Raw genomic sequence first — 17,176 nt, forward strand, 5'->3', positions numbered from 1 at the left:
GGGTGATTATCAAAAAGAGGCAAGTAGACCTCATGATGATACAAGGGAGCCATGATGTCCTAAAAATGATCGCATGCAAAATCGGATTTTTATACAGTGGCTCCTTCATATGAAGCCAGGGTAAAATCCCCCTTCCCGTTAAACCCATTAAATTAGGTACGGACACAGGTCCCTCTGCGCTTACGTAATTTTATATTATGTAACAGAGCAAAGCAGATGGAGGTTGAAATAGCGTCATTGTGGGAGACTTCAGCTCAGTGAGCTCCTCAAGTGATTTTTTTTTTGCTTTTTATTTGGCGCAACATTACATGTGATGTGATGTGATTAAAAGCATGAAAGTGGAAATGGAAGCGCAGCAAAAACAGACAAAAAAGTGTCATGTATGTATAATACGTGGTTGTCCAAATCATAATTATCAAAAGAAGCGCGGCATGTACTGTACACACCACAAATTAAGCAACAAAATTTGGTTGATAAAGATGATGGGCTGAATGACAAACACCATGTAAAAAAAAAAGCCAATGACGTTTAACTCAAGCAGTGTGGCGAGTGTATATGTAAATAAGGTATTCTGCCATCAAAAGCCCTTTTCTCAGTCTTCTTTTGAATGTTTTATAGATTGAGGAGTCGCCAATGCAAAAAGCGCCAAAGTCACTGCTCTGCTTCACGTGCCGCTTTTCACAAAAAGCGCTTTTTCTCTGCTTTGTGTTCAGAAACCAGTGTTTTTGGTGAAACCCGCCCATGTTCAACTGCTGATCACTAAAGAACAGAAAAGACTACAACTTTTTTTTTTTTTTTTTCATGGTGAAAGAAGAGAGTCTACACTTTTCTCTAGGTAGGTTTGCTGTTTGTCACAAAATACGACATTCGGCTGACAGTGAATAGTTAAGAATTGTGACCTGATCCCGATCTGATTTATATATTTTTGAAAAATGTTACTTTGCAATGGGAAAAGCTGCTTAGAAATACAAATAGGTGGTTGAAAAAGATTGTTTTTCAACCTATTTGTCATTTCCCTATAGGATGCTGATTGAATTTGTTGTTGACACTCTTCCTCCTCTTAATGTCAACCATTTTAACAACGAAAGCCTTTATCGTTGCCTGGCTCCAGTGCTAAAAAAAAAATCCCTACTTATTGTTTTCGGCCAGAATTGCCCCTCCTTGAATTGCCCCCGAACAGCCACCATTACACACACCAGTTCCCCAGTCACTGTGTGTGCGTGTCATAGCGCGGTCGTTAAGTTGCACTCCTGATCCAAAACAAGTTTGCTAGCTGTGCTTTTCTCATGGCGCTCACACAATGGCCCGTGTATGGGAGCTGCCTGGTGGCATTGCTTAATTAGGCGAAGACTTGATTCATTTGCGCCAACTGACAGCTAATTAAAAGAAGTGAGGCCCGCATCGCGGCGACGTCGCCGCCGGCCCCGAGGAGGCCCTCGCGACCGCGGGGGATGCCGATATGTATGCGGCCGGGCTGAACCGTGCTTACGTTGCGCCACCCTTTTTTGCGTGCGGCCGCCTCAAACATATGTGCCACGTCTCACTGGACAGTGCCGAAATGCAGCCTGTTGAGCCATCTGCGAGCTTTTCGTATGCGACGCAAGAAACTGAAAGTGAATCTGACAGTTGAACGCATTCAAGAAATTCTCCAAGATGGGGGGAAAAAAAAAAAAAAAAAAATGGCTGAGTTTCGTCGGAGAACCTTCTACGGCCTTCCTAGCTTGTGCCGTTTCCTTCCACGTTTCAACAAACATGCATGAGCTTGTATTTGCAACCAAAGTATTGATTTTGTGTTGTTGTTGTTGGATGGCAGGCCCTGCATCGACGGGACGTTCAAGCAAGTTCTCTAGAAATTGGGAGGAGCCAAACGCCCCCCGGCGAATCACCTACAGTTTCTCCCCTCCGGCAGAGGTACGTTGGAATATAAAACTTGAACTAAATCAATAGTAACTCCTGCAGACAAGGAGTGGATGTTGCTTTACTTGACGGAACATTTGTGTGCCCCAGAGCACAAGTGCATCACTAATCAGACAACACACATGAGCGAAACAACTTTACTCATCATTGTAATATTTATCCTGATCATGTAAAAATGTATATACTAGGGCTTGTCAGTCGATTAAAATTTTTAATTGTAATTTATCACATGAGTTCCATAGTTAACTCGCGATTAATCACAAATTGCACAATTTATAATGTGCTAAATAAGTTCTTCATACTCTTGTTGATTAACAAAAGTGGACAAATATGTTTACCTCATGCAAATATTGTATGTTTTAGCTCATTGATACAGTAATTTTATAGTATTTCATCAATATCTTCTGAAATTAAAAATATATATTACTCTACAGGTAAAAAGAGTGTAAAGCATTGCATCATAGGTTTGTGTTGAGCTAATATTTCTGCCACTGGGTGTCATGAGCATTTCATGTTGGACGTCGGTGACTGTAACAATACATTTTTCTTTTCAAATTGAGTGTCACTTAATTAGAACATGACGCAACTCGTGGACTCCTGCCCGTTTTGTTCATAGAAAATCACAACTAGTTCCAGTCCCAACAAATGTCCTCCACTGTCCTCTTTAAACATGGCGTTTATTATTATTTCTCGAAGGTACTTCATTATGTGGATGTGTTTGCTGCATCGCGACCAGAATTCCCCGAGTACAAAATTTAAAAAATGTGTTGCATTAAAGGGACTTTGCATAACTACACACATATATTTTGAAATATTTTTATTTTACTATCAATATTTTAATATGTCTTGATCATATTTTTCTCTGAAATTGAATGTAGTGACCACTCAAGCGACCCGAGTGAGGTTAAGTGATTCAGCAAATGGACGAATGGCGGTTCTGTTAAATAAGAAAAGTATGGCTGCCGTGTTGTCTTCACTTGCTCTTCAACAGGATGTCAGGTCCTGCGGTCACGGGACGTTAAAGCAAGTTGTCTGAAGATTGGGGGTAGCCAAACATTAAAGGTCCCGGGCGAGTCAACTCTAATTTCTCCCCACCAGCGGGACAAGGACAAGGCTCACGGCAGGAGGCCGGGCCTCGGCGGCCCGAGTGAGTCCATGGAGGACAATCACTGTGGACCTCGCGGGGCGTCCACTCGCCTGCTTGGCCCCGGCCCCGAGCCGCCGCCATGGCTCAAAACAGTCAGGGGCATTGTCTCAACTAATTATGCTGAAACCGGGGGCCCCCTTTTTTTTTTTTTTTGTGTCACCACCGCCATGCCTGTCCGATTCCCTTCTCCTGCCGAGCTGCTTGTCCCTGTCCACTGTGGGAGTGTGCTAATTACACTCGAAATGCGTCCGAGTAATTATGTCACTTCTGATTACGCCCAACCACGATGATTTTTTTTTTTTTTTTTTTTTTTTTTTTTTTTTTGTCAGGAAAGTTGTGTTTTTTTCGGGGGCCTCTCTCCCATGAAAGTATCCACCTCATTACGCCAATAACCCATCTGCACATGCAACAGGGGCAAAGGGGCGCCCGACCGGAGAGCCGGGCTCCCAGAAATGGAGACCAGAGAAAGGCAATAGCATGAAGTTATTGCCCTAATTAATGCGGCAAATCACCAGTGGCACATTGGGGGAAGCTTTTGTGTCCTCACCTTAATGGGATGTTTTGATCAACGGCTGTTTGCTGACCCGCCGACGTTGGGAAACGGCAATTAGCTAGATTAGGGGAGCCATTTCTGGGCCCCGCGGACAAAGGCCATCACAAGGAGCAATGGTTCAGAAACACGAACTGCCGAGAAAGTTTACGTTTGAAACGCTTTCAGTTCCTCGCGCTTCAAACCCTTTTCTCAGGGAGTCCTTCCGTGTTTGCTTTCGTTGCGCCGCTTTTTCTAAAAGATTGCCCGTGTTGCTTGCCCGTGAACATGTTAGCACACTTACACAAAAATGTTGTCAGTAACTGGCATGTTAGATTTATTTATATTTATGTATGCATGTAAATGTATATATGCTTATACATATATATTTTTTCTGTTTCACCTAGTTCTACAGGAAAATTTAAGCGTAGCAAACGTAAAAATTGCAATTCACTGTCATTGAAAAATTGAACTGGTAATTTCCTAGTACAGCTAAACTAAGCCCACCCCAAGTTTTCTTAAGTGCTGTCCTTGGTGTGACGTCACTCCACGCGTGTCTGCTTCGTTGCAAGCTTAACATGAAGCTCGTTAGCATATATTCTGCTGCAGTATATTCACTGGTGAAAAACGTCTTACTCGTTTTGGATGCAGACGAATTTCTTTCGGCCTGTAAAATTCGCCCAATGACGAATATTTTAGCCTGCTGGTTTCCGCAGGCCTCCAGATGGCCCACACGGCGTCATATCTTATCTGCAACCATCTCCAAACGTGCTCACAGTCCCCGAGGAATCCCCGCGCGTGAAGCACGTCCATGCACGCGTGGGCCACAAATCATGTACCAGCCATTGAAATGGTGCACTAATTGAATAAATAGCTGATTAGATTCAAGAGAAAGGGCTGAAAATCAATTGGCTTTTTTTTTTTTTTTTAAACTGGTATTCCACCCAATGTACTTTTGCGCGACGTACAATACAGATTGTTATAATAATTGCAAATATATGCTGCGGTATTTGACTCCCAAAAATCTAAAATATTTTCCTAAACATCAACGCATGCACATCCCAGCGGACCGTTTGCTGTTGTCGCCCCGGTGTGTCCTCAATACCCGAAAGTGGGACGTGCACGTTTGATCACGTGGCCGCTTATAAAGCGAGTCGGGGGTGGGCAACGGGTGGGTGGGGGGTTTTTTAGCAGCTTAATAACAAATCAACAGATGCGCGCACGAGAAGACAAAACGTTTTGATTGCGCAAGCCTAATTAGAATATGCAAATGAGCACGCGTGCGTGGGGACGGCGAGGAGGGCGAGCGTCCAACGGATCAATGGCGTCTTCAATTGGGTCATTAAGTGGCTGAAATCTGACGTCATCACGTCAGTTCGGACAATGTTACAAAGACACCATTTGTAGGTATTTGTCGATTGTGGTTGATATTTTTAACAGTTAATATTCGATCTCATCAGGAAATTTCAGTTCATATTTTCTCGTGCCTTAATAGCATATTTTGTTGATTGCTTGCATTTAGTTGATTTTTTTTTAATAACTTTTGATTGATATTTTTTGTGTATCATATATTGTGGCTATCATATAGCGTTATGATAATTATCTTAGTGCTTATTTGTTTTAAATCACATTTGTGTCTATTTTATGTAATAACCATAGAAGTGTTTTGCTTGATATTTATATCCATTAACATTTTGTGGCTATCACAATCCAGTTATTTCCAGCACAACGTATCTGATAAGCTTAAATAAATGTGCCTTAATTCTTTACAGTATTCCTAATATTGTTTTTGACCTCAGGGCACAACAATAAACATGTTTAACTAAATCATCAATGAAAATAACATTTCAAAGGCGTTCTTTTAAATCCAACCGTAATCTGAGGCAACTCAATACACAAGACAAATTAAAGTAAGGTGCCTCACAAAACAAAACGGAATGCAAATGTGATTTCTTTGCGAGCGGGAAATGTTTTTCTGTGCGGCTATTTCAAATCTGCTTCATTTCCAAAATGAATTTGAGAGCTTGTTTCTTTCGCCTCACTGGCCCCATCAGATGAGCTCAATGATAATGACCAGTGACAGAAGCATGAAGAGGGGAAAGTATAAGCTCCTCTTTGCCTAATTATTTCCTGCAAAAATGGAGAACAACAAATTCAAATGTCCTGCCTCGAATGAAAAAAAAAAAGCGTTAAGATGTGATAAAAGAATATAAAGGGGTGTTTATAATGGAGGGCCGCCTGCCGGTGGTGGAAAGTTCAACGTGGAGTCGCTCATGATTGGCTGCCGCCTGTTGCCTGCCGTGGTGGGGGCGGGGGGTGAGGGGGGGTCGGATAAAGACCAGCATCCCGCCAGACTGCAAACTAAAAGTGAAATCTCGCCAGCATCATGACCGGCAAGGACGGCGCCGTGCTTTCGGACACGGAGAATAAACAGAGCCCCGCCGGCCACGGAGCCTCGCAGCAGCCGCACCCGGCTTGCAAGATGCCCCCGACGGCGCACCGCCGCACCGGCTTCGGCATCCAGGAGCTTCTCGGCCTCAACAAGGAGCCTCCGCCGCCGTCGCCTCCGCTGCTGTCGCCGGCCGCGGCCGCAGCCGCCGCTGCCGCCGCCGCCGCCGCGGCCGGGCTCAGGCGGCCCCTGGAGGCTCTGCCCCACCGCGGCCACGTCCTGGCCGCCCGCTCCGCCCTCGGACACGGCGGCCTGGGCGGCCTGGGCGGCCTGGGTGTCGGCCTGTTGGGCCCCGAAGGCGTGCACTCGTTCTACAACCAGCCCGCCTTCCTGGAGGTGCTGTCCGAGGCGCACAACGTGCACCTGCAGCCGCTGCACAGAGCCAACGCGCACATGCACGACGTGCACAACTCGGCCAGCTCGGGTGAGTCCTGCAAAAAAAAAAAAAAAAAAAAAAAAGAACGAAAATTGACTTAGGGCATTTATGACCCCCGCCTAAAAAAATAGATATGCATATATTCGTGATTGCTTGAACGTCTAAACTCTTTTAAACATCGCGTTGAATGTCTTATTCAGACGGTTTTTGATATTTGACTGTTCTTTTGTTGTTGTTTTTATTCAATTTAAACTACCTTAATAGCAACTATTTTTTCACTTGGAAAAAAAAACTACGTATACGGAGGGAATTGAGCAAATAAATATGCTAATAATTAAATTTGACTTATTTTGAGAGCTGATTGTTTTTATACCTTTTGTATTTATACTGTATTTCATTGTTTAAATTATTCCAATACTGTACTGTAATGCGTATGTTTCATGTATAATCATTATTGGAAGGACGAGGCTGAACTTCTTTGTCACTTGTTCATTTATTATACATTATTTAATCCTTGGAGTGCAAAATTCAATTTTCTTTCATATGATTCCTGGCAGATTCTGATGACATGAGCATTCCCTCCAGTGACAATAAGTACTCCAAATCTTCCTTGAGCCAAAGCAAGAAAAGAAAGAAAAGACGACACAGGTAAAAAGGAACATTTGTATATATATTTCTACATAGTGACATTAAAATCAATTGAAGTATTGTAGCCTATATATTTTGTACGGTATATGACTGCATTCAGTTTCCTAAAAATCATTTCGAGGTGTATGCTCTAGAAAATGGCTACAATGCTTCTTTACTGTAGCTGCCTCTTACAAGTATTATGTTGAGATTTTTATAATTTTTGATTCAAGCTACATTTATTCAGTATTTTGTTTTGTTTTTTGCACACAGAACAATTTTCACGTCTTATCAGCTGGAGGAGCTGGAGAAAGCCTTCAATGAGGCCCACTATCCAGACGTTTACGCCAGGGAGATGCTGTCCATGAAGACGGAGCTGCCAGAGGACAGGATACAGGTGGGGGGGGGGGGGGGGGGGCATCCATCTCCCATTCATTCATTCATTCATCCATCCATCCATTCATGCATGCGTGCATTTTTTTTTTTTTTGTGGCGCTTGTCCTCCTTCGGCTGGTGGCTGGACTAGAGCTCATGCCAGCTGCGCCTTCGATAGTCCGCTGATCCTCAACCATGGTGCTGTGGGACATGATCCAATTTCACTTGATTTTTCCTAAACTTTGTATCCGGGAATTGCAAAGTTCATGTATAATGACCAGCAGGAAAATTAATTAATTAATGGGACATTTTTTGTTTTGACAATTTCGATTCTTCAGTGTCGCCTGTTTTGGGAATGAGGGAGGAAGCACACAAGCAGGCACTTTGATTAGAAATTTCAAACCATCCACACTGTGGTGCCTCGACATATGAGTGACCTTCAAGATGTTTATTGACACTGCCAGGTGAAGTTACTGCTCAAACTGAACATAAAACAAGAGAAGTACATGTGTATTTATAACACTTTAAGTCCTGTAGCGTAATGCTAAAACAGAATAGTGAAAACCATTGACAGGCTAACAAATAGCATGTGGCGGTGTTGTAACCCTTCACCTGTAAAACTGCTGTCAAAACTAAGCCAACTTTTTTTGGTGCTGTGTACAAAAAAAAAGGGTAAAGTTGCGTCAATTTGACCCTAGTAGTGGGTCAGTCCATTTTTCGACCAAAATTGAGTTAAGTTTGACACATCGTTTTAAAGAGTGTTTAAGTAACGGCTATTTGAACACAAATGATGCAGTGACACATATAGACAGACAATCCAACAATATACGTAGATCATCTTTATCCTCTGCGAAAAACGATTCAAAAACAAATTCATCATAATGCGCAAGCTCTTTTATTTACATTCTATTTCATTTTATGTTTTGTTGTAAAGTACCTTATTGTAGAGAGCTATTCAAAAATGCATTACCCTTTTTATTTTTTTGTTGAGACTGTAACACATTAATCCCACTCCAATTGAAATTGTATTTCACGGCATCGCTGTATAAACAGTTGCTCATAATTAATAATAAATAATGTTCGACAAAAGGAATCTTCAATCAGTTATCATCCTCGTCTAGTGTAATGAGTTGATTGGGGGAATTTTTGTGACCTCTCTCCTCCGGATGAAAACATAACTACACAGAAATTAATTAGCAGGTGATCACCGCCTTCTTCCCGGCTGCCACTTTCGCTTTTTAAAAAAAAAAAAAAAAAAAATTAATTTCTTAGGATATTTCATCGCCTGTCTCTCATCCAGCGGGCCTGGAAATTAACTTATTTTTCAATCAGCCTCGGCGCCCTTGGGGTCACCTCTCTGTCACACACTCACACACACTGCTGTCAAAAGCATGATTGCTCATCTGAGGCCCATCTTTTTATGAGATGGAGGTTATCATCAGATCTACCTCAATAGCTTTCCCGCTTCTCTGCTTTGATCGTTTTTAATCCCGTCCCTGCACATACACACACACACACCCCCACGCACACACACACGCACTCGCGCGCACACATGCACCATCCCGACAATCTCATTCCACCTCGCTGGCCGTTTTATGATGCTCGTTGAGGCTCATCCATATTCACAAGCTCGCCGAGGCTATTACGAGGCCTGTCTGGGTAAAAAAAAAAATCAATCTGGGCTCAGAAGGAGACGAATGCACACGAATAGCTGGCGCACGCGCGCGCACATGTGCTGCACATGTTGCAAAGATGCAAAATGGCGATTCAGTGGCACATCGGAGGTCGTGCGCAATCCCGATTTCTGACGGTGATGCCATTCCGGGAGAGGGTGTCGCCCAAAAAATGGAGATTATGTGTACAGGCAATGTTTTAAGTAGAATTGTGCCATTTTCCAGTCAAACGTTTCTCTTTTTTTGTGACATCACAAAAGTGAGCAAAAAAAATGATTTCAGGGTATTTTAAGTGAGCCATTCTTATTGATTAAAAACCTCAATTGTATTTGATTGGCCTTTAGTGCAACACCATGTTTTATGTAATTTAGGATTGCACGATATACCGTTACTACAAAAGTACACCGATACCTCACCATCGCACAGAGCAATTAGTTAAAAAAAAAACTTGTGTTCTTGCTAAAAGCTGTTTATTAGTCTTGTCAAATATATACAGTAGTTATATGTGAAACAAAATCTGGAACAAGCCCACTGCAGTCGACTGTAGTGTACTTTTTTTCCAGTCGTCCTGGCCCCACACAGCCACGGAAGGCTGAAGTCTAATCCACAATATGTTACTCCTAATTTAATTTTTACTCTTTTAGAGGGTTTAGTTTCATGAAGTAGAGCCCGTTTTCTTTTTGGGAGACAAATGCACAAAAAAAAAAAAGATTCTATCAATTATGATTCTTCAGCATTGTACAATTATTTCCAATTCTTCACATCAGCACCTCATCTTTTTCCCAGGTGTGGTTCCAGAACCGGCGGGCCAAGTGGCGGAAGCGCGAGAAGTGTTGGGGCCGCAGCAGCGTGATGGCCGAGTACGGCCTGTACGGCGCCATGGTGCGACACTCCATCCCGCTACCCGAGTCCATTCTCAAATCGGCCAAGGAGGGCGTCACGGAGTCATACGCTCCGTGGTTGCTAGGTGAGAGCCCGGAGTAACGATTGTGTCAGGGTAGATAAGTGGTATGTTCCGACTTGCATGCGGATTTGTTCACGGCGCCGCCGTAGGAACAGAACGCACTTGTAACCTGACGATGTTCCAAATTGCTCTGCACAGAGTCCACAGATTTTTACATTGTATGCTACGTGAATTGAAAAATGCCTGGTGTTACGTTCATTAACTAGTGGCGTTCCACAAGGCTTGCTGTTTGGTCCGCTGTACATTAAGGTCAAAATCTCTCGCCGTTCCAGTCGGAATTTGTCTGACGAAACATCAGCCGCGGGTCTGTTAGTATGGTCTCTGCGATCGTCATTTAGTCTGATTGCCAGGATGGATTCCCACAGGACGGACAGTAAAGGCCAGAAAGTGTCAAAGCGCTCGATAAGACGGCAGCAGTCAATCGCGTGATAATCCCACTTCATTACGAGAGATTAGAGCCATATCTCCCGTTGGCCACGTGTCAATTGATTCGTTGAAATCTATCAGGCGGCTCGTAATTGATTAAGATGGAGTTAAGAGGCATCCGTTTGCCGCAGTCTTCGTGTTCAATCTGCATTTGCAAGTGAGGAAAACGCTGCAAAGTGCTAACAAAAGAACACATTCTCTCCTTCAGGTATGCACAAGAAGTCGGTGGAGACGCCGCGCTCCCCTCCGGACGAAAGGAGCGGCGGCACCGTGACGCCGCCGACACATGAGAAGGCGGATGCAGGGGGCCCCGAGGAAAAGGGGCGGACAGACGGCGACAAAGACGAACTGCGGGTTCACAGTATTGCCGTGCTGCGAGCCAAGGCGCAGGAGCACAGCGCCAAGATGCTCGGCACGCGCCGACGCAAGGACCAAGCCGAGCATGGGTCGACTGAGGACGAGACGGACAACTAAGAATGTTTCGGGGGGGGGGGGGTGTTAGAAACCGATGTGACGGGTCAGGAGCTCACTTGAAAAGCACTCATCCTTCCCCTTCCCTCCTCTGCTGGCTTACAACTAAAAAGAACACAATGAACTCTCCAACGGGCGTTGATTAGGAAACAACACCATCCACACTTAACCGACACTTCCGTTTATTTATTTTTTTGTAATTGATCATTTTAATCGTTTAAATCCTAAATATATGATGACCCGGTTTTATTTATTTATTATTTAAAATATCACAATTTGACAGTATTGCAATCCTGTAAAATATATTATTTTGAAATGTCAGGGTGAATCAGGATGCAACCAGCCAGGATACTCAAAGGCAAAAAAAAAAAAAAAAAAAATTGACCAGAAAGTCTTCTTTTCTAGTAGTCAGTTGGTACCACACTGTGGTTGTTCGAGATGTTGGTAAAGCATCATCTCCATCAGACAGACAGAAAGGTCAATTATCTGTCATTGTCTTGTTTGAAATTTTATGTATCGCGACCCTTGCCCTTGTGAGGGTGAGCGGTATAGATAATGGATGGGTGGATAAGTGTTAGTGGTATTGATATCGCTAGTGCGCAAGAGTGAATACACTGGTCTTGTTCACCGGTGTGGTTCTTATTTTGTCTGCCCTAATTACTAAAATTCAAAATAAAAAGAAGCTCAAACCGCTGATGGAAAGTTTTGGCCATTTTGAAATTGTGACTTTTTAAAACCGCCTTGTAACTGGTAACCGGCCGATGCCTAATCTCAGCACACTCATTTCACATCACCCAATCAAAAAAAAAAAAAAGCATTTTTTGCAGAGGAGTTCATTTGGATAAAATAACAATTACTACTTGTGTATTAGCCATTTTATTGCATATTTCACTGCGATACACAGAATCTGGGATTTACATACACCTATAGCAATTGACTGGCAAGGGTTTACCGTATGTTTGCTTGCTCTTCTCACTTAGCCCTCCGCCCACCAGTTGTGTGAGCCACAATTAACAATTGGTCACGCCGTGACTCCTGACCTCGTCTGCTGTCAAGCTCAGTGGGGAGAACCCAATCCCGACCAACATTCAATGTGAAAAAGAAACTGTACATACTCCTTCAAAGTGTATAAAATTTTAATTTTCTGTGTTTGTCTTTGTATATATGTATCTGCAGTCTGATTAAAATTGGATATTTAACAAAAAAAAAACCATGTAAGCTGACAACTTTATTCACACTTGTTCCTTTCGAAGTGGTGGGTGGGGTGGGGGGTGGGGGGGGGGGACTCAGGGAAACTCAGCACATTGTTGTGGTTGCACCGCCCTTACACGTAAACCAAGTCCAGCCTCCACTTTTTGGAGCTTCATCTTTCCATAAAGCCAAGTTCCCTCCACTGTGTGAGCGAATGCTTGCTTGTCGCATTCCCACATCGGCTGCGTTTATTTCCGTTCTGCAGAACACAAAATGTGGCTCTCCCACGGATGTGTCAAAGCGGCCACGTCGCCATTCAGCCGCCGCTTGCCGCGCGCGGTGGCCGGCCGGAGGAGGAAGAGCCACGCGGCGTCGGCGTTCCTGCCAGAGGCTGCGGGCTTCCAGGGCGTGCGGGACCGCGCGGGGCTCCACGACTTCTCCGTCGCCCACAAGGAGAGCTTCTGGGCGGCTGTGGCGCGCCACCGGCTCGACTGGATCAGACCGTTCCGCGGCGTTCTCGACTGCGACCTGGAGCGGGGCAAGGTCAGCTGGTTCGAGGGAGGACAGCTCAACGTCTCCGGTAAGTTTCAACTTTAAAAGTGGTAGTTTCACTTGCTGACAGTGAACACACCTCCGCACATACGCTATGCAACCCTCGATCAATGTCGATAGTGATGTGTTTTAAAAAGTTAGTTAAGTTCACCAATGTTTATTAAAAAGAAAACAGATTTTTTTTTTTTTTTTTTTTTTTAGATTAATGCAATGAAAAACGAACGTTCGGGAGGCTGTAAAACTTCAGCATGTTTTTCTGTGAATAACTGACCTATTTACAATAGTTGTATAAGAGCTGCTGGTTCTCATCAGTGTTGCATGGCCAACTTCTGGCACCTATACAACTATGATTTCATCCCAGGACGATTCTGACAAATTTTTTTTTTTTTTTTTTTTAAACTGTCTAAACTTCTGCAGTGAATTGCCTGGACCGCCATGCGCGCAGCAACCCAGAGAAGGTGGCCCTCATCTGGGAGAGGGATGAACCCGGATCCGAAGTCAAGGTGACCTACAGGTCAGTCAGATGAAATTTTGTGGTCACCTTGTTTTTCCACCCATGCAGCATGGCGGATGAATGGTCTGCCCCTGTTCTGAGGTTCGCACTTCAAATCTCGGTTCAGTTGTGTGGAGTTTGCATTTTCATTGCAAAGTACTCCAATGTATCAATGGTTGTGACCAGTCCCGGGTATATACCCCACCTCTCGTCAACTGGGAGAGGCTCCAGCTCACCCGCAATCCCGAGGATGACAAGCACTATAGAAAATGGCTGAATGCTGTATTTCTGTTTTTCAACAGGCAGCTCCTGGAGATGACCTGCCGCGTGGGCAACCTGTTGAGGCGGCGCGGCGTGGAGAAGGGCGACTGCGTCACCATCTACATGCCGCCGAGCCCGCTCGCCGTGGCATCCATGCTGGCCTGCGCCCGCGTGGGTGCCGCGCACAACGTGGTGTTTGCGGGCTTCAGCGCAGAGGCACTCGCTGAGCGAATCCGAGACGGTGAGGTGACATCACGGCTGGGAGATGTTCTTCATACATACTGTAATTCTGACTTTACGACTGTGTTAACGATAGACTGCGACAGCTTCCCACTTCCAAATACGTGTTTCACTCCTGCCGTCGATTTTATCTTGCTTTCCTATTGGAACACCAAGTAATTGACAATGCAGAGTGCACCACAAAGCGATCTTTGTGGAGCACCGTTAGTTTTCTAATGTAATGCAAGGCAATCCCTGTGTATTGTAGAAAATCTATGAACTAAGTTGCAAGCCTTGTGGCACACCACCAATTTTCTGCTGCAATGGCAAAACTGTGACATTTAAGTAGAGTATAATGTAAAAATGGCTGTACTTAGTATAGAACCACGTGGACATTGTTGGTTCTTTTTAGAGGTGTCAGAATTAATCGATTGATGAAATAATTGGCACATATTTTAATCATCGAATTGTTTAACTCGAAATTGTCCAAATCCTATTGTTTCAGCCTCCCAACAGTCATTATTGTCTGATTTTTGCAGTCTTTCATGAAAGCAGATTGATTACATTTTGTGTTTAATCCAAATAAGACATTTGCAATCGTCTGCTTTGAAAAACAACGACCGAACCAGTAACTGAATCCGTTGCAAAAAGGTTGACAAGTATGTCAATCCCTCCCGTGATATTGCTCAATGGGTTTTTAGTTGTTGTTCTTTCAATCACTCAACAATACCAAATAGATGAAAAATAATTGGTTAATACAGTAATCGAGAAAAAAAAATTTGCATTCATGCAAAATATATATATATTTTTTTCGATTAATCGTAATTACGTCCACAGGTTTTAAATTTATACTCTACATAACTGTCACAGTAAATTGCTGTTACCATGGACAGCTGGTGGCGTCCCACAAGACTTGCTACTCAGCCCTCATATTTTTATAGTATGATCAACATGATGTGCGCGGTCGAGAACTTCAGACTAGATATAGTCGGGTTCGCCTAATCGCATCGCTTGGGCTTTGGTACCAGTCCTCTTGAGAGGGGTTGGACTATCTTCCACAATGACCACCCCTGCCCCGCCTACCACCCCCACCCCTCCTGGAGCGCTCTCCCGCTGGGGACTCCCTCGTTCTTCCCTGGAGAAGAGGGTCCGTCTACAAGTACGAAGAACTAAAATGCGGGCTTAGTTTTACAAAGATTTCATCATGTGTCCCCATTCGATCATCACATGGATTTAAATTAATGATAAAGAACCCAAGGTATTTTTTTTCGTACAATAGACATAATACAACAGCTCTGTGTGTGAGTTTGACATCAAGGTTAAGACGTACTCTTGCATGCCTTACGCAACACACATCTTTATTTTCAGCGTTTCGACTGAACCGATGATGCCGTCTTTTTCCGCGTTTTTACACCCTTTGCCAAATATGGAACAAAAACAATTTTTTTTATTGGAAATTGTGCAGCTTTAATGGCCCCTCAGAGACTTAATAGCTCACTATTTCCTTCCCTTGATAGTCTGCGGAGATAAGATAATCCTTTATTGTGGCCACAGCCGAGGGAATTCAAGTGTCCTAAAGTGGCGTGGAGCAAAGAGCAACTAGTGAATGCAGAAGTATTCATACTTTGTACTGAAGTGGAAGTACAGATGTAAAAAATAAACGGTAAAGGTAAAGGTAGAAGTATTTTTTTCAATTTGTCTATGTAATGTAAGAGCAAAAAAAGTACAGACTCTAAAATAAACTAAAAAGTAAAACTGTTCATGTCAATTACGGTATATAAAATACTTGTTTTGGTTACACAAAAACAACACTTCGCTGCACACAAAATCGACTAACCTACGAGTAAATATACTTAACAACAGTAACAAAGTATTTATGCTGCATTACATCACACCCACTGATTACATGCAATACTTTTGTGCTTATTTCCAGTGAGTGCAAAATCCTCCATAATCAGTTTTTCAGAGTTTGTTTTTCATGCCAAATATTGCACAATCAGAACTAAAGCAATGCAGAGGTGAGAGTGTCCTTCAAGTGTCTGTCAGGTGGCCTGTTTCGAAGCATGTGGGACAATGTGTTGGCAATAAGAAAGCTGAGGGCTTGGCCCGCTGCATACGCGCACTCGCGCACTCGCACACCTCCACTGGGTCCAGAGGTTGATCCAGGTCAGAATTCCTTTCAGGCGTGTGTAGTTTCTCTCATCGTGCTATAAATCTCCACAGCAAAGCATTATTGACTCTCCGGGCTTTAATCAGTTGGTCTTAATTGCGACACTGTCATCTTTTTGCACGATCTATCTCACCAGGAGTCATAATAGTTGCTCATCCGATGATTATTTAGTGCGGGACACGGGTCTCATTATGCACATCTTTCTATTCTTTGTGCTAATGAAAGGACTATCAGGAAGGATTGGCCGGATTGAGGACAGCACAGGAGCCTAGTGATGAGCAACTCTGGCTCGCAGTTCAGAGTTGAAGTTGAGCTAAAGTCTCTGAGATCTTAACCTAAATGAGATTTCCCTCAACATGCACATGCTTTTTGAGATGGCAGTGCTTTAGTAGCTTCAACCACTTAACAACCACAAGGAAAATTCTACATACTACTTGCATTCCGTGAGAGAAATCTCCACAAGACGGGACATGGGTGGTCGTTAGCTACGTCTTGTTAAAATGAACATCAAACGTTTTTTACCAGAGCAAATGACATCTGTTAGCTTAATTTAGCTGCATTTGTTTGCCTTTCAGCCCAGTCCAGTACGGTGATCACCGTCAATGAGAGCGTGAGAGGCGGCAAGGTGACCCGCCTGAAGGCCACGGTGGACGAGGCGGCGCGCAGCTGCCCGACAGTGCGGCAGGTGTTTGTCGCCACGAGGACGGACGCGCCGGTCACCGTGACGCCCAAGGACGTAGCCATGGAGGAGGTGCGAGGACCTTAAACCTCTCCCTGTGATGAAGCTAGGACTCAAATGAACTGAATGTTCTAGGAGATGATGTTGGAGGACGTCATTTGCGAGCCGGCCGCCATGGACAGCGAAGATGTCCTGTTCTTGCTCTACACGTCGGGCAGTACTGGGAAGCCCAAAGGCCTGGTCCACACGCAGGCTGGATACCTGCTGTATACCTCGCTCACGCACAAGGTAAATAATCGGTACACTAAATTGGCACAACATTAAATATGTACAGTATCTGTTTTATCTAGATTTTATGTTGGAATAGTTAATCATTTTGATTGAATTTATGAAGCCTAGTATCAAGCCAGGTGGAACATCTCCTCACCAGCAGTTTTCCATTGAAAAAACACCAGAAAACACCACAAAAAACATTTAGGGCACTTTAAGATTCGTATTTGAGTACCACTGCGGTAGAATATACTCTTAATTTACAAAGTGCATGGACTGAGTAGCGGTCCTTGTAGAAAGTTGTCAACTGTAATTGTGTCATTTATATAGAGTATGATGTAAAACTAAGCGGCTCTTGTATTGAGCCAAGTGGAACGCCATGTTGGC

At 43.8% G+C, this 17,176-nt stretch overlaps 2 protein-coding genes across 2 annotated transcripts in view; both read left to right on the plus strand.

Moving 5' to 3' along the window:
* Positions 1-785: 785 nt before the first annotated feature.
* On the plus strand, positions 786-12,170 carry LOC147128414 (visual system homeobox 2-like). Its single transcript, XM_086018508.1, has 7 exons — positions 786-835; positions 1,814-1,911; positions 5,976-6,466; positions 6,976-7,066; positions 7,319-7,442; positions 9,880-10,060; positions 10,692-12,170. Exons 3-7 carry the CDS (start codon positions 5,980-5,982, stop codon positions 10,955-10,957), a joined length of 1,149 nt encoding a protein of 382 aa, XP_085874634.1. The 5' UTR covers positions 786-835; positions 1,814-1,911; positions 5,976-5,979; the 3' UTR covers positions 10,958-12,170.
* acss1 (acyl-CoA synthetase short chain family member 1) overlaps positions 786-17,176 on the plus strand; it is a 28,612-nt gene continuing 12,221 nt past the window's right edge. Inside the window, exons 1-7 of the mRNA XM_086018507.1 lie at positions 786-835; positions 1,814-1,911; positions 12,411-12,725; positions 13,115-13,211; positions 13,493-13,692; positions 16,416-16,591; positions 16,655-16,807. Of these exons, the coding sequence (XP_085874633.1) occupies positions 12,419-12,725; positions 13,115-13,211; positions 13,493-13,692; positions 16,416-16,591; positions 16,655-16,807 (933 nt within the window). The 5' untranslated portion in view covers positions 786-835; positions 1,814-1,911; positions 12,411-12,418. The remainder of the gene's footprint in view (positions 836-1,813; positions 1,912-12,410; positions 12,726-13,114; positions 13,212-13,492; positions 13,693-16,415; positions 16,592-16,654; positions 16,808-17,176) is intronic.

This window comes from Filicampus tigris, chromosome 20 (assembly GCF_054856515.1).
Source record: "Filicampus tigris isolate MCC_2025a chromosome 20, RoL_Ftig_1.0, whole genome shotgun sequence".
Classification (NCBI taxonomy): domain Eukaryota; kingdom Metazoa; phylum Chordata; class Actinopteri; order Syngnathiformes; family Syngnathidae; genus Filicampus; species Filicampus tigris.

What these genes read in the sequence shown, in the direction of transcription:
- LOC147128414 (XM_086018508.1), top strand. Translation starts at nt 5,980, where the DNA reads ATGACCGGCAAGGACGGCGCCGTGCTTTCGGACACGGAGAATAAACAG. An exon ending in TGCCAGAGGACAGGATACAG is followed by an intron (nt 7,443 to 9,879) that starts GTGGGGGGGGGG and finishes TCTTTTTCCCAG; the next exon opens with GTGTGGTTCCAGAACCGGCG. An exon ending in ATACGCTCCGTGGTTGCTAG is followed by an intron (nt 10,061 to 10,691) that starts GTGAGAGCCCGG and finishes TCTCTCCTTCAG; the next exon opens with GTATGCACAAGAAGTCGGTG.